At 45.4% G+C, this 13,125-nt stretch overlaps 1 protein-coding gene across 1 annotated transcript in view; it reads right to left on the bottom strand.

Moving 5' to 3' along the window:
* LOC144684292 (multidrug and toxin extrusion protein 1-like) overlaps window positions 1-10,227 on the bottom strand; it is a 49,376-nt gene extending 39,149 nt beyond the window's left edge. Inside the window, 3 exon segments of the mRNA XM_078547920.1 lie at window positions 6,615-6,683; window positions 7,986-8,087; window positions 10,081-10,227. Coding sequence (XP_078404046.1) covers window positions 6,615-6,683; window positions 7,986-8,087; window positions 10,081-10,227 — 318 coding nt within the window.
* Window positions 10,228-13,125: the final 2,898 nt, after the last annotated feature.

The following is a 13,125-nucleotide window of genomic DNA, read 5'->3' as shown; positions in this document are numbered from 1 at the left end:
TGGGAGCTGTTTGGTACAGTTAGGGCTCAGAGAATTCCCAGGGAGCTGAGAAGGTGGCAGATGGTCACAGGTTCCCTCCCAGGCAGCTGGGGCTCAGAGAATCCCTGGAAGTCATTTTTAGCCCTGTGAAGCTAGGAGACTGGAATTTGGTGAAACCATGGGGCAGTGCCAGCTTAATGAAGCTAGTGGCCTCTGAAAGGATTGGAAATGTGCTGGTAATTAGAGTTGGGAGTGCAGCTTTGTGAACCCTGTGCAACACAGTCTCAGGAGAGTAGAGTGAACAACCGGGAGTGAACAGGTGTAGAGGCAGTCTGAGTCAGTGCAGCTCTTAAGGAAATTCAGAGACTAGATCTTGGAAAGTGAAGAGTTTAAATCCCACACAGGTAGACAGAGTTGTAATACGATTTTGTGACTCACAGTGGTCACTGATGTTTGGGTGAATTGCTGAGAAATTTGTGGCATCTGTCTTGGTCACACCAGTCTTTTAAAATGCAATGTGGTGTGTTCGACCACAGTTTGCCAGTTAATTCATATTTACCTCATGGTAGTTCTGAATGTTAGAGTTGAGACAGATATTGGAGATTGTTTTGCTTTTCTGACGTCTTATAGTAAAATTTATTTTGTTTGTTTAACACCATGGAAATTTGTGGCTTTATTCTCCTAGTGGGTAACTTGGATTTCACATTTTGTCTACTTTAAACAAAAAGTTACTGGTCTCTAACCACATCGTAACAGTGGGAGCTTGCTGTGCACTCATTTGCTGCTGCGTTTTGTACATTACAATAGTGATGACGCTTCAGAAGCACCTCATTGCCCGTAAAGTGCTTTCAAATGTCCGGAAGTCGTGAACAGCTCTATACAATTGGTGGTGCTTAGAATGGGAATAGAGTTATATGCTGTGACTAAGGGTGGAATTTTCCCATCTGGTCCACGGTGGGCGTTGTGGTGGGTGGTAGTGGAGAATACAGCGGCAGGCAAAAAGTCGCAAATCTGCCATTGTAAAAATAGTTTACAATTCTCCCAATGGCGTGTTTATGGCGGGTCGGTTATCCCGCCAACTAGTGGCATGAATACCATTTGCATTCATTAACATGTCATGAATGCTCATTAAAACAGCTGCTCGCTGGAATCTTGCAACGCCTTCCAATCTTGCATCGCACCAGCGGGAATTTACGTCAGCCTCAAATCCCTATGAAAAGAGGTGGCGAGCGCAAGTCAGACCTCAGTTCATTGGTAACTTCGAGGTGAGTGGAACATACCTGCCATAGCGCTGCGCCGGTCTTGTTGCGATGAAGGCCACCCTGTTGGGGCTGTAGGGTTGGTCTGCTCTTGCTCTTTGCCTACATTGTCCCGAGGAACACCACTGTGCTGTGGCACCCATGCAGGCCTCCACTTTCAGAAACTAGCGCTTCAACTGGGGGTGGGCTGTGAGGCGAAGGTGGGGTTGATGAACCCGAGGGAGGGAAGGCTGTGGAAAGGCAGTGAGGGGGAAGGGTGAACACGAGGAGGGTCTTTCTGGGGTCGCCCTCTAACCTCTCATTGCTGCAGGAGTGAGCAGGAGTCTGCTTAGAAAGAAAGGAGGACGACCTCCTTGCGATGAAAGCCACTTAAAAGCCACTTAAAACCAATGCCTTCATTAGCATCGTTAAAGGGCTGCTCAGAACTGAGTGGCTACACATCACAGTCACTGCATCTCAAGAGTAACACATAGGAATGTAGAAGTTGGGAATGCAGGCGATAGTGAAGGAGACACAGCTGTATCATAAATGGCATTTCATCAATGAAGGCATGTCACATGTTCACAGAATTGACACTCTGAATGGGCCAAAGGGCATCCACTCATTGACCATGAGCAACTGATTGGTCATTGACATGCCACATCAGAGATTGAAGCACAGAGCTCGGTTGGGTCACTCGTCTGACTGAAATTTTAGCATCCCACGCAGGACTAAAGATGTTACATATTTACGATGCCATCTTGATCAAATCGATGTGTGTGCCAGTATCTCAGGGACAAGGCAGCATCAGCCAGCATGCAACTAGGGCAGGAAAAGCTATGGATCCTTACAGTCTCCAAATGTGTCATCCTCTGAGCTTTGTTTTCTTGCCCCTTGAATCATTAATGTCTTCAAAGTTTCCTTTCAGAGAGAAGGCAAAAGCAGATATGGATCCAGGGCTCAGTGCTGCCTTTGTCAGGGTCCAAATGCGATGGAGGAGGCGAAGGGGGGAGAGGTGATTCCGCTCGCAGCTCCAGCAGGGGGGACATGGTCGGAGCCCGAGCATGAGCAGGGGGTCAGGAGGAGCGACCCAGGCAAGTGGGGCGGCCTGCCAGACCTAGGGTTTATCGTACAAGAGTCTCCTATTTACAAATAAGCGAGAGGCAATGCCGTGCACGTCTGCGTTTGTCCCGAGCTCTGGTACATCACATATGCCACATTTTTCATGAAGACCTGATGCCACATGGATACTCCCTGCCAGTGGCTTTGAAGGTAACCGCTGCGCTAAATTTCTTGGCCTCTGGTTCTTTCCAAGGAGCAACAGGCGACCTGTATGGCATCTCTCAGTCTACAACATATTGATGCATAAAGGAGGTCACAGATGCCCTTTACATGAAGGCCCATCATTATGTCAGGTTTGCTCTGGATGAAGGTAGCCAGGCTGTGAGATTCACCGGCTTCCCTGTCATCTCAGGCTTCCCGAGAGTGCAGGGTGCAATAGACTGCACCCATGTGGCTATACAGTCTCCATGGCAGCAGCCCCTAATGTTTATAAACCCCAAGGGCTACCATTCCATCAATGTACAACTGGTGTGTGATCACTGGAAGCACATACTGTACGTTTGTGCAGGGTACCCTGGGAGTTGCCATGACTCCTACATCCTGAGTCACTCCCAGTTGCCTGAGATTTTGGAGGGGCCATTATGTCCGCAGGGATATCTGCTTGGGGATAAGGGGAACCCAATGAAACGCTGGCTGATGACACTGGTGTGCTGGTCTCAGAGTCGTTCTGAGGAGGGGTACAACACTGCTCACAGCTCCACACGCTCCCTTATAGAGCAGACCATAGGGCTTCTGAAGGTGCGTTTCAGATGCTTGGAACACTCAGGTGGTTCACTTCGATACACTCCCGACGAGGTTTCCCGCATTATCACAGCAGGTTATGCCCTTCACAATCTGGCAATGAAAAGAGGTGACCCCCTGTCAGAGGATGAACTGGAGGAGGATGAGAGCTCATCGGAGGATGAAGATCCGGAGGCCGAGGAACCTCTGGAGGCTGCTGAGGGTCAGCGTGATCGCAATCATGCCATGGAGGAAGGAAGGCGTGGGAGACATGCCCATGATACATTAATTGCTGACAGTTTCCATGAAGAGTAAAGACAAGTAAGGGGATATATCCACATCTCTCCTAGCCCTCAATGTCATTTTCTTTCAACTCAGGGGATGTCCACCCACTTGCAGCAAGAACGAGTCCTGCATTCACAGTTGCCTGTTCTGTCCTCATGAATCACCAGGCCGTGATCATTGCTTTGGTTGGTGGGGCCCTGTGCGTGAGCTCACTCTGGGAACTGAGAGTCCACTTAGGAACAAGACCGATGCGAGAGAAGACTTGAAGCCTTTACCGCCATCTAATTTTGCAAACATAGCTGAGATGTGGATACGCTTAGGGATCTCCTCCTCCTGTGTATGTCTTCTCTTCTGCCACTACCACTGAGGAGACACAAATGCGGCTAGAATATCAATGCTGATGAGCTGCCCTCACTCAATGGTGTTCCTTGAGGAAGAAGGGTTAGAAATGCTTACTTTACACATTTCCAATAAAGATTTCAACAGAGCTCTCTGACATCACACAAGGCTGTGGAGACTAGTTCAACTGAGGTTGAATCACAAGAATGTGAATCACACAGTGGCACTATCACTGATGTTAGGAAGATATAAAAATTCTCGTAATGTTATTGGAATTTATTGTAAAATAGAGTAATAGTGGGATGTGTCTATGTGTTTATATGTGTCTGTGTGTGTGGGTGAGACTTAATTGAATTAGAGGCAGCTGGTCTGGATGCTTTGATGTAAGAAGAGAAGTTAGGTTTGAAATGTTAATTTGGTAAATATGGGGAAGTTTAGAAACATAGGTGTCAAGGGAACATTTGCATTTTAAAATAAACCAGACTAGATTGTTTTCAAAAGAGGGAGTGAAATGTGTCACCTAGCCAGGTAGAAACAGTGTGTTTATTTTTCTCAAAGATTATTGGTAAAACTTAGTACTATGAGAGATTTTTATTATCAGAGAGATAAAGTCAAAAGACATAGTGAAACAATGGGAATTTGCATTCAAAGGGGAAAATATGTATAAGGAGCGAAGGCTATGTGTAAGGGTAAGCAGTCTGAGATTCAACAAGTGTGAAAAGCCTTCAGCATCTATGTCTCAAGCTGCTGTCTTCATAGAGCTGAAGTTAAGAAAACTCACTTTGAATTCGATTTGTTCAGGGTATCACGTTTCTTTGCCTGGGTCTTTTAAAATCTATGTGTCTTACTGTTTCCTTAAAGGTGTAACTGGGAGTTAGGTTGATTAGGGGATTTAAAAGTTATCACAGTCGTAATTTATAGATCTTTGTATGTATTTAAAATCATTTCTCTTATTAATAAATGTTTAATTTAGTTTTATAAAAACCTCCTAAGACTCGGTGGTCTTATTATTATTGAATTCATAGCCCGCAACTCGAAACGTACAAATTGAAAATTAGTTGTGACAGTTGTTTCAAGTTTCCCTCTGGGATTTGAACAGCTCAGCATTTACCATTGGTTTTGTCATAACATTGACATTACAACACCTTCAGTTGTCTACAAAATAACACCTGTCCACAAAATAACACCTTCAGTTGACAGGAAGACTCACATAGCCATCAAAGGTATTAACAAAAGTGCAATTTCTTTACATGACCCAAAAGTGACATCAATTTTTCTTAATTTTCTTAACTTTAGCGCTACTCCTGGGTGCAGCCCCAACATCCGCAGCAGAGGTGGAGGCAGCCTGCTGAGTGCTACATCCTGATGTCTGTGATGACCTTGGTAGACATCCTCTGGTGGCCCAAGGCTCAGGAGCACAAGCACCCTTGGCGGCCTGAGAAGCTGGAGTGGATGGGGTCACAGGCTGTGAGCGGCTGCACACCCTTGGAGTGTCCTGAGAGGAGGGCCCTGGGGTGTCCGGCTGATGCTCATCCTCCCTGTGGGTGCCTGAGGACCCCGCCTGGGCTCCTGCAGGAGATGGTTCACCTGGAGGCAGGTCAAGATGCTTTGTCCCCATGTCACCTACATCTTGATGGTGCCCACAAGGATGTGTGGCCATGGAGTGCAGGTTCGAGCACAATTCCGGAAAGACCTCTTGGACCAAGGTCTCCATGGCCAACCTTCCCATGGTGACCTCGAGGCGCTCGCATGTTGGAGACACGACATCAGACAGGACATGGATGGACCCCTCCATTGCTCGCTCATATCTGCTGAGTGACTGTTGAATCTCTGCCTGATATTCCGCTGCCTGTCGTTGCATCTCCAGCATAGATTTGGCGGCCGGTTCCAGAGGCTCAACGTCTGACATGGACCGAGTGAGTGGCTGGTCTCCAGCAGCCCTCCAAGAATTGGAGGCTTGGGTTGTCCCTGCCTCTGACTGCTGCGGGGACACGCCAGCGAGGTGTTCCCCAGAAAGGGAGTCTGAGTCTAATCTCCAGCTGTGCTGCACTGATATGCTGATATGCTGTGCTTTCTGAAGCCATCCATGGGATTGAGCGTGTGCCTTTGTTCCTGTACCCCTCTGATTAAGGCCTGGAGGGCCTGGTGGGTGAAGCGGGTGCTGCCTTCTTCTTGAGGCTCTCAGCCTTCCTCTTCTGGCTGCCAGACATCTCTGGTGGGCTGGAGGGAGTGAGATTGTGTGTTGAACTGGCCTTTAAATATGGCACCCGGACCTTTGAACCCACCAGCTGACAGCGGGCGGACGAATCAACTCCCGACCTGTCAGATGATTCGGAGAGAAATGCGCCTCTGCATAACTAATGAAGCTCCAAGTGCAGAATCGGGCTCGAGTTCCCGCCATTACGCAGAGCGGGGTGGGCGCTGCCGAAAATGCCCACCACCGCACTTAGCCCCATTTATGGAAAATTCTGCCCTAAGACGCTCAATAGGGTGCAGTTCACTTTGTGCAGTAACATAAAATGAGCACTCGTGAATAACCAGCCTGTTTTGCGTTCTGCAGTGTAATTGGGCAGAGTGTGAAATGGGACGCTGATTTGCTCTTGACCATTTTGGACCCCGCTTCAAGATGAACTTTGCTCCAGTGTCCTTACTTATTGGTTCAGATTCGCTGCATCGTTTTCCTACGCACAGCTCAAGAGTGTTAAGGCCAATTACAGAAGCCTTGGAGCAGCTGAAATCAGCTCATTCAGGACAGTCCAGGAATTGTATCTGGTACATCCCTGGTCTGTCTGGATCAAATTCACAGGGGGAAATGTGTGTCCCAAGGCCTGAGGTTTAAAGGCTTTCTCTTCTCTGATATAACAAAATCATTTTTGCTGCATTAAGTGGACATCCCTGCTCCTAACACAGCCTGGAGTTAGCTGCACCTACCTGAGACATGAGTGTGTCACACGCTGTAGACAACCCAATACCTATGGAGGCACCCGCTACAATTATTACCTGTCAAAAAGGATTAAAGAAAAGGAAGCATTTAGCAATATTGTCATAGATGCCAACAATATACTACAAAAATACAAAATATGATCTCTTTTACACAAAGATAGGCCAGGACCTTCCAGTCCTGCCTTGGTGGGATCTCCCGCGGGGATGTGGCGTGCTAGCTAGCCAAAAGTCCATTGACTTTCGGCGGGACTGGAAGACCTCAGTGGTGGGTGGGGCTGGAAAATCCTGGCAATTGTGATTTTTTTGTTTTTTTATTCCTCATTCTTTCTTCTCTTTTCCCTGACAAATACCAATTGTTGCTAATCTTTTGGTTGCTCCAGACTTGACTGCTCAATGGTTTTCTGACCAGCACCCAACTTCCACCCTCCCTAACCTTGAGCTTACCCAAAACTCAGCTACCCATGTCCTAATTCATGCCAGGTCCTCTTTCTACATGACTCCTATACACACTGACCTATGTTGGCTACCAATCCAATCTATGCCTCCAAGTCAGAATTCTTAATCCTGTGTTCAAATGACTCCATGATCTTGCCATTCCCTATCTCTCCCTCCACAAACTCTGTGTTCCTCCAATTCTGGCCTGTGGTACATCCCCAACTTTCATTCCCCTACCATTGGCAGCCGTGCCTTCAGCTATCTGGACCCTGACCTCTAGAATTTCCACCCTAACCGTCTCAGGCTTGTCACTTCTCTCTGCTTCTTTTCAGACTTTCCTTAAAACCTACTTCCTTGATGAACCTTTTGGTCACTGATCCTAATGTCTCCTCCTTTAGCTCAGTGTCAAGATTCGTTGTCTGATTACGCTCCTGAAAAGCTCCTTGGGATGTTTATTATATTAATATGCTACATTAACACAAAGCTATTGTTGATGTTGGTACAGTTCTATGATCCTCAGCAGTCCATGAATGCCTTGCACAAGTGACCAGTCCTCATGTGTGATCCAAGTGGCTGCCAGAGGATTATCTGCCCATGAAGAGCATTCAGACTGAGCCCAATCTCATTCTCACCCAATGTCCACACACATCGGACTTCCAGGACAGCTCATTGACGATGGTGATGAGCTGGGATTCCTAGCTGGTGTTTCTGTCCTTTAGCCTAGGGCCACTGAAGCAACTGCCGCCCTCTCATTGTCCTTCCATTGAGAGCAGCAGGTAACGCCCAGGCTTTTTCACAAGGAGCATTCCATCAGCTGGTAAAGGCACTAAGCTTCAAACTGATCGGAAGCAATGCAATTCCATCACTATTTTATAGAGGATACATTATGATGAATAAATGTGCACATTCTGAATATAAACTCACCACTGAGGCAAGACTAACTGCGTCCAATTCAATTTTTCCTAAATGTCCACAGAATGTGGAGTTGATAATAATTGTGAGAGCTATCATCAGCTGTGATAAAAACTGTCAAAGGAAAACGAATGATAAATAATATACACTGGCCACAATTTTAATCAAGCTGTTTTATATCTAAAAAATTGAATTAAACTAATAATATTCCTTACTGAATGTAATTGTCCTTTTTCCTTCTCAGTAAATTTTGCACTTTTCAAATGATTTCACTGAGATTATGAAGGAAAGTGGAAATGTTGATGCAGGTAAATCATTTGCTGTGTAAAGGGCTCAGATGTCAGGTTACAAAAATTGGGAATTACGGTTTTTGAAGTAATAAACAAAGCCAAGGAGAAAATGTTTACTTTTAAGGTAGGGAGTTGAGGAATAAGTTAACAGGCAAGCTTAATGAGGTGGATTTTCTAAATGGGTTCAATAAGATGAATTGTATAAATGCAGTGAGTGAAGATTGATTGCATTGATCAATATGCTCAGTGAACGTGATTTTATAATGGACGAATTGAAGAGGATCATAAATATGGCACTGTAAAGGGAATTATATAAATGGGGGAATTTTATGGAGCCCACAAGAACGGGAAACATAGCGTGTGGGGTGACTGAGTTAAGCGGGATGCGAAATCTTGATTTCCCGCTGGCGGGGTGAGATGCAGAGTGGGGTGTTAGGAGTGTGTTTGTGGCATTCTGAGCTTGTGGCGAGTTCGTACTTATTATACATTTGCATGCCATGAATACTCATTAGCGTAAAAGCTTCTTTTTAATAAAGTCCTACTTTCAAGATAAAATGAGTAGCCCAAGAGAATCTCATCTCAACCAGTTCAACCAGTTTGTTTAAATGTGACATGCACTAGTTGGCTTTGTGCAGTTGTGTCTGAGCTCAGCAGTTTTCCTTGTTGAATCCTGCAGCACAGGGGAGGGGAGCAGGAGAATGGCAGCTGGAATGGCGGCTTGGGGCCAGGAAGGGTGAGTCAGGGGTCAGGGGGTTGGGTAGGGTGGGGTCAGGAGCGAGAAGGAGTGCAAGAGGAATCTAAGGGAGGACAGCGGGTGGGGTTGGGGGCATGGAAGAGTGAAGTGGAAAGGGCCTGGCATCCTGGGTGTGGTGGGGGTTGGTGGGAAGTCAAGGTACGAAATTGTGGCGCCAAAGAGTCATGTAAGTCCTTTCTAAATATGGGTCCATCTTAGGGTGTTGACTAGCAGGGTCCTTACAGGGCTTTGAGTTCATCTACAACATTTGAATTATCACCACTGAGACCGATCAGCCAAATCAGCCAGTGACGGGTACAACTTTGGATGCTAATATGAACATTCAACAAACAAGTGAACAAAAAACACAACAGTGTTTCTTCCACAATAAAGGAAATATCCCTAACTGTCCTGTAACCGTCAATGTGTGTCAACCATGAGGTGTGCCAGTACATTTAGATCCCTCACTAAGCTAGTACCAACAAACAACAGTGATACATACATAAATGATGTGAAATCAATGTAATGTGAAATATTTATAAATCAAATATACATTTGAAAAATACCATGTCACATATGCACTCTCTATATGCATTAATGGTAATGGAGTTGGGCAGGAAAGTTAGGGTTGTGATGAAGAGCCTCCCTGTTTGCACAGGGGGCTCTGTTGTAGCATGTTCACTGGGAGGCTGTAAGGCACATGTCTGACCTCGACCACTACTGTCAATCAATAGCACCTCAACAGGATGCAATGTATTAGTCTCCATGACTGGCAGTCTGCAAGCAGCAGTGGTCGAGGTCAGACAGCCTCCCAGTGAACATAATATGTATATAGCCTTATCTTCAAATAAAGAACCCACATTATTGTTTCACCAACCCTGGTGTCAGATTGGTACGTTCACATTAAACAGATGAAGAACATTACAACGCATCATTATGCTTCCGATGGAAGGAATGGTGCTCCTGAGAAAATTCAGTCCAATTAGTTAATTGAGGGAAAGGAGGTAAATGGGTTTGGTAGACAAATAGATATGCTTTTGGAGAGAGCGGAGTGTGATGGGATATTAGGTGGGTGTAAACTCACCACTGGCCCAGCCAGTCTGGAAATACTTTTCACTTCCTGCCAGAAGTTGATGGGTATCAATCCCCTTATTTTCCTCAGGAACAGGTTACCACAGGTTCCACAAGTCTGGACAACATTGTCAGAGCTCGGTTCCTTTGAATTCCCCATTTTTCCAATCCTTCACTGCTAAAGAAAAATAAACCAGTCATTTTACTTTTCTCATTTGGATAACCCCTCCCCGACACCCTGAGCACCAACCACCCCAAGCACGTTACCCCTCTCCACTGTGTTCCACAGCCGCCCCCACCCTCCTTTTTGATGTAATATATGGTTACAATTTTAAGTCAATTTCCATGGTGAAGTGGGGGAAGGGTGAAATGTTCACTTTAGACCTTTAGGCGGTTTGAACTCATGACAAACCACAACCCCACAGCTCGGACTGCACGCAACGACCATGCAACAGAAAGGACAATTTGATTCTCATTGGGTTTGACAGACCTCAGCTCATCCAATTTACAGTCAAATTAGTGGTAGCGCGATGTCATTTAAAGTGACACAAAAACCGAGGTGCTGCTGTCCTGTAGTCGATGATAAGTTTTGATGCGAATTGTCTCATTGGGATAAATGAACATTTAGAAAATCATTAACTGATCAGGGACAGCCCAGATGGGCTAGAAATGGATTCCTGGTCAGCGCGATTAGATTAATGACATTTTGTGAGGAAATCAGTGTGTCGTTAAAGGACATGGCATGGGTGTTAACATTGATGTACTTCAGAGAGAACCATAAAGAAAGAAAGGAAAACAAAGACGCATTTATATAGCACCTTGTACAGTCTCAGGACATCTAAAAATGCTTTCCAGCCAATGAAATACTTTTGAAGCTTAGACACTGTTGTAGAATGGAATACACAGCAACAAATTTATGCACAGCAAGCTCCCACAAAGAGTAATGTGGTGATGTAACACACAATGTGTTTTATGTATTGGTTGAAGGATATATAGTGGTCAGAACATGGGAGCTGGAATTTTGTGGGCCATCCCGGGTTTGTGATTATTGAACATGAGAACATAAGAAATAGGAACAGGAGTAGACCATTCGGCCCCTCGAGCCTGCTCCACCATTCAATAAGATAATGGCTGATCTCCTTGTGTTTCGATTTCCACATTCCTATCTTACCCCGATCACCTTTGATTCCCTTGCCTAACAACAATCTATCTACCTCTGCCTTAAAAATATTCAGTGACCCCGCCTCCACCACCTTCTGAGGCAGAGTTCCAGAGTCGCACAATCCTCTGAGAGAAAAAAATTCTCCTCATCTCTGTCCTAAAACGGCGACCTCTAATTTTAAAACAGTGCCCACTAGTTCTCGACTCACCAACAAGAGGAAACATCCTTTCAATGTCCACCTTGTCAAGGCCGTTCAGGAACTTCTGTACTTCAACCAAGTCACCCCTCACTCTTCTAAACTCCAGTGGAAACAAGCCCAGTTTGTCCAAACTTTCCTCATAAGACAGCCCATTCATTCCAGGTGTCAATCTAGTAAACCTCCTTTGAACCGCCTCCAATACATTTACATCCTTCCTTAAATAAGGAGACCAAAACTGTGCACAGTATTCGAGGTGCGATCTCACCAATGCCCTGTATAACTGAAGCATAACATCCTTACTTTTATGTTCAATACCTCTTGTAATAAAGGATAGCATTCCATTAGCCTTCTTAATTACTTGCTGTACCTGCATACTAACTTTTTGTGACTCATGCACAAGAACACCTAGATCCCTCTGCACCTCAGAGTTATGCAGCCGTTCTCCATTTAAGTAATACACTGCTTTTTTGTTCTTCCTGCCAGAGTGAACAACTTCACATTTTCCCACATTAAACTCCATTTGCCAGACCTTTGCCCGCTCACTCAACCTAACTCTCTCCGTCTGCAACCTCCTCATGTCCTCTTCACAACATACTTTCTTACCTATCTTTGTGTCATCTGCAAATTTAGCTACAATGTCTTCACTCCCCTCATCTAAGTCATTGATGTAAATCATAAAAAGTTGAGGTCCCAGTACAGACCCCTGTGAGACTCCACTCGTCACATCCTGCCAATCAGAAAAAGACCCATTTATGCATACTCTCTGCTATCTACCAGCCAGCCAATCTGCTATCCATACTAATAAGTTACCCGCTACACCATGCGCTTTTATTTTCCATAATAATCTTTGATGTGGCACCTTATCAAATGCCTTCTGGAAATCCAAGTACAGTACATCTACAAGCTCCCCTTTATCCACAAAAAACTCCAATAAATTGGTTAAACATGATTTTCCTTTCACAAAACCACGCTGACTCTTCCCTATTGCATTGAGCTCTTCTAAGTGCCCAGCTATAACCTCCTTAATGATCGATTCCACAAACATCCCCACAACAGATATCAAGCTAACTGGCCGATAGTTGCCTGTTTTCTGCCTCCCTCCCTTCTTGAATAGAGAGATCACATTTTCTACTTTCCAATCTGATGGAACCTTTCCAGAATCTAGCAAATTTTGGAAAATTAACACCAGCGCATCAACTACCTCATTAGCCACCTCTTTTAAGACCCGAGGATGTAGTTCATCCGGACCCGGAGACTTGCCAGCCTGCAGCTCCATCAATTTACTCAGTGCCATTTCCCTAGTGATTTCAATTTCACCAAGTTCCTTTCTCCCGTTCACCTCCTGATATGCAGCTATTACTGGAATGTTTTTTGTATCCTCTATAGTGAACATAGAAGCAAAATATTTGTTCATTTCTTCCGCCGTTTCCTTATTATCCACTATTAACTCCCCACTGTCACTCAATTGGTGGTGGTGGTGGTGGTGGTGGGGGGGGTGCTGTAAAATTGGGCACTATGCCAGCGGTGTCACTCTGAGCATCTGCCCAGCTCACCTCCCCGATGGCTGGTAAAGATCTGCGGGATGACCGAGTTAAACTGGGCCCAAAAAATTCAGCTCTGGGAGAAGTCCTTGCTGTTCAGTCAATAAATGCTGGCTTTGACAGCGACATCTGTATCCTTTGAATGAAGGAACAAAA

This window comes from Cetorhinus maximus, chromosome 9, assembly GCF_964194155.1.
Source record: "Cetorhinus maximus chromosome 9, sCetMax3.hap1.1, whole genome shotgun sequence".
Taxonomy (NCBI): Eukaryota; Metazoa; Chordata; class Chondrichthyes; order Lamniformes; family Cetorhinidae; genus Cetorhinus; species Cetorhinus maximus.
Note: the sequence above shows the minus strand (reverse complement) of the source record. Positions and strands in the feature narration are given on the sequence as shown.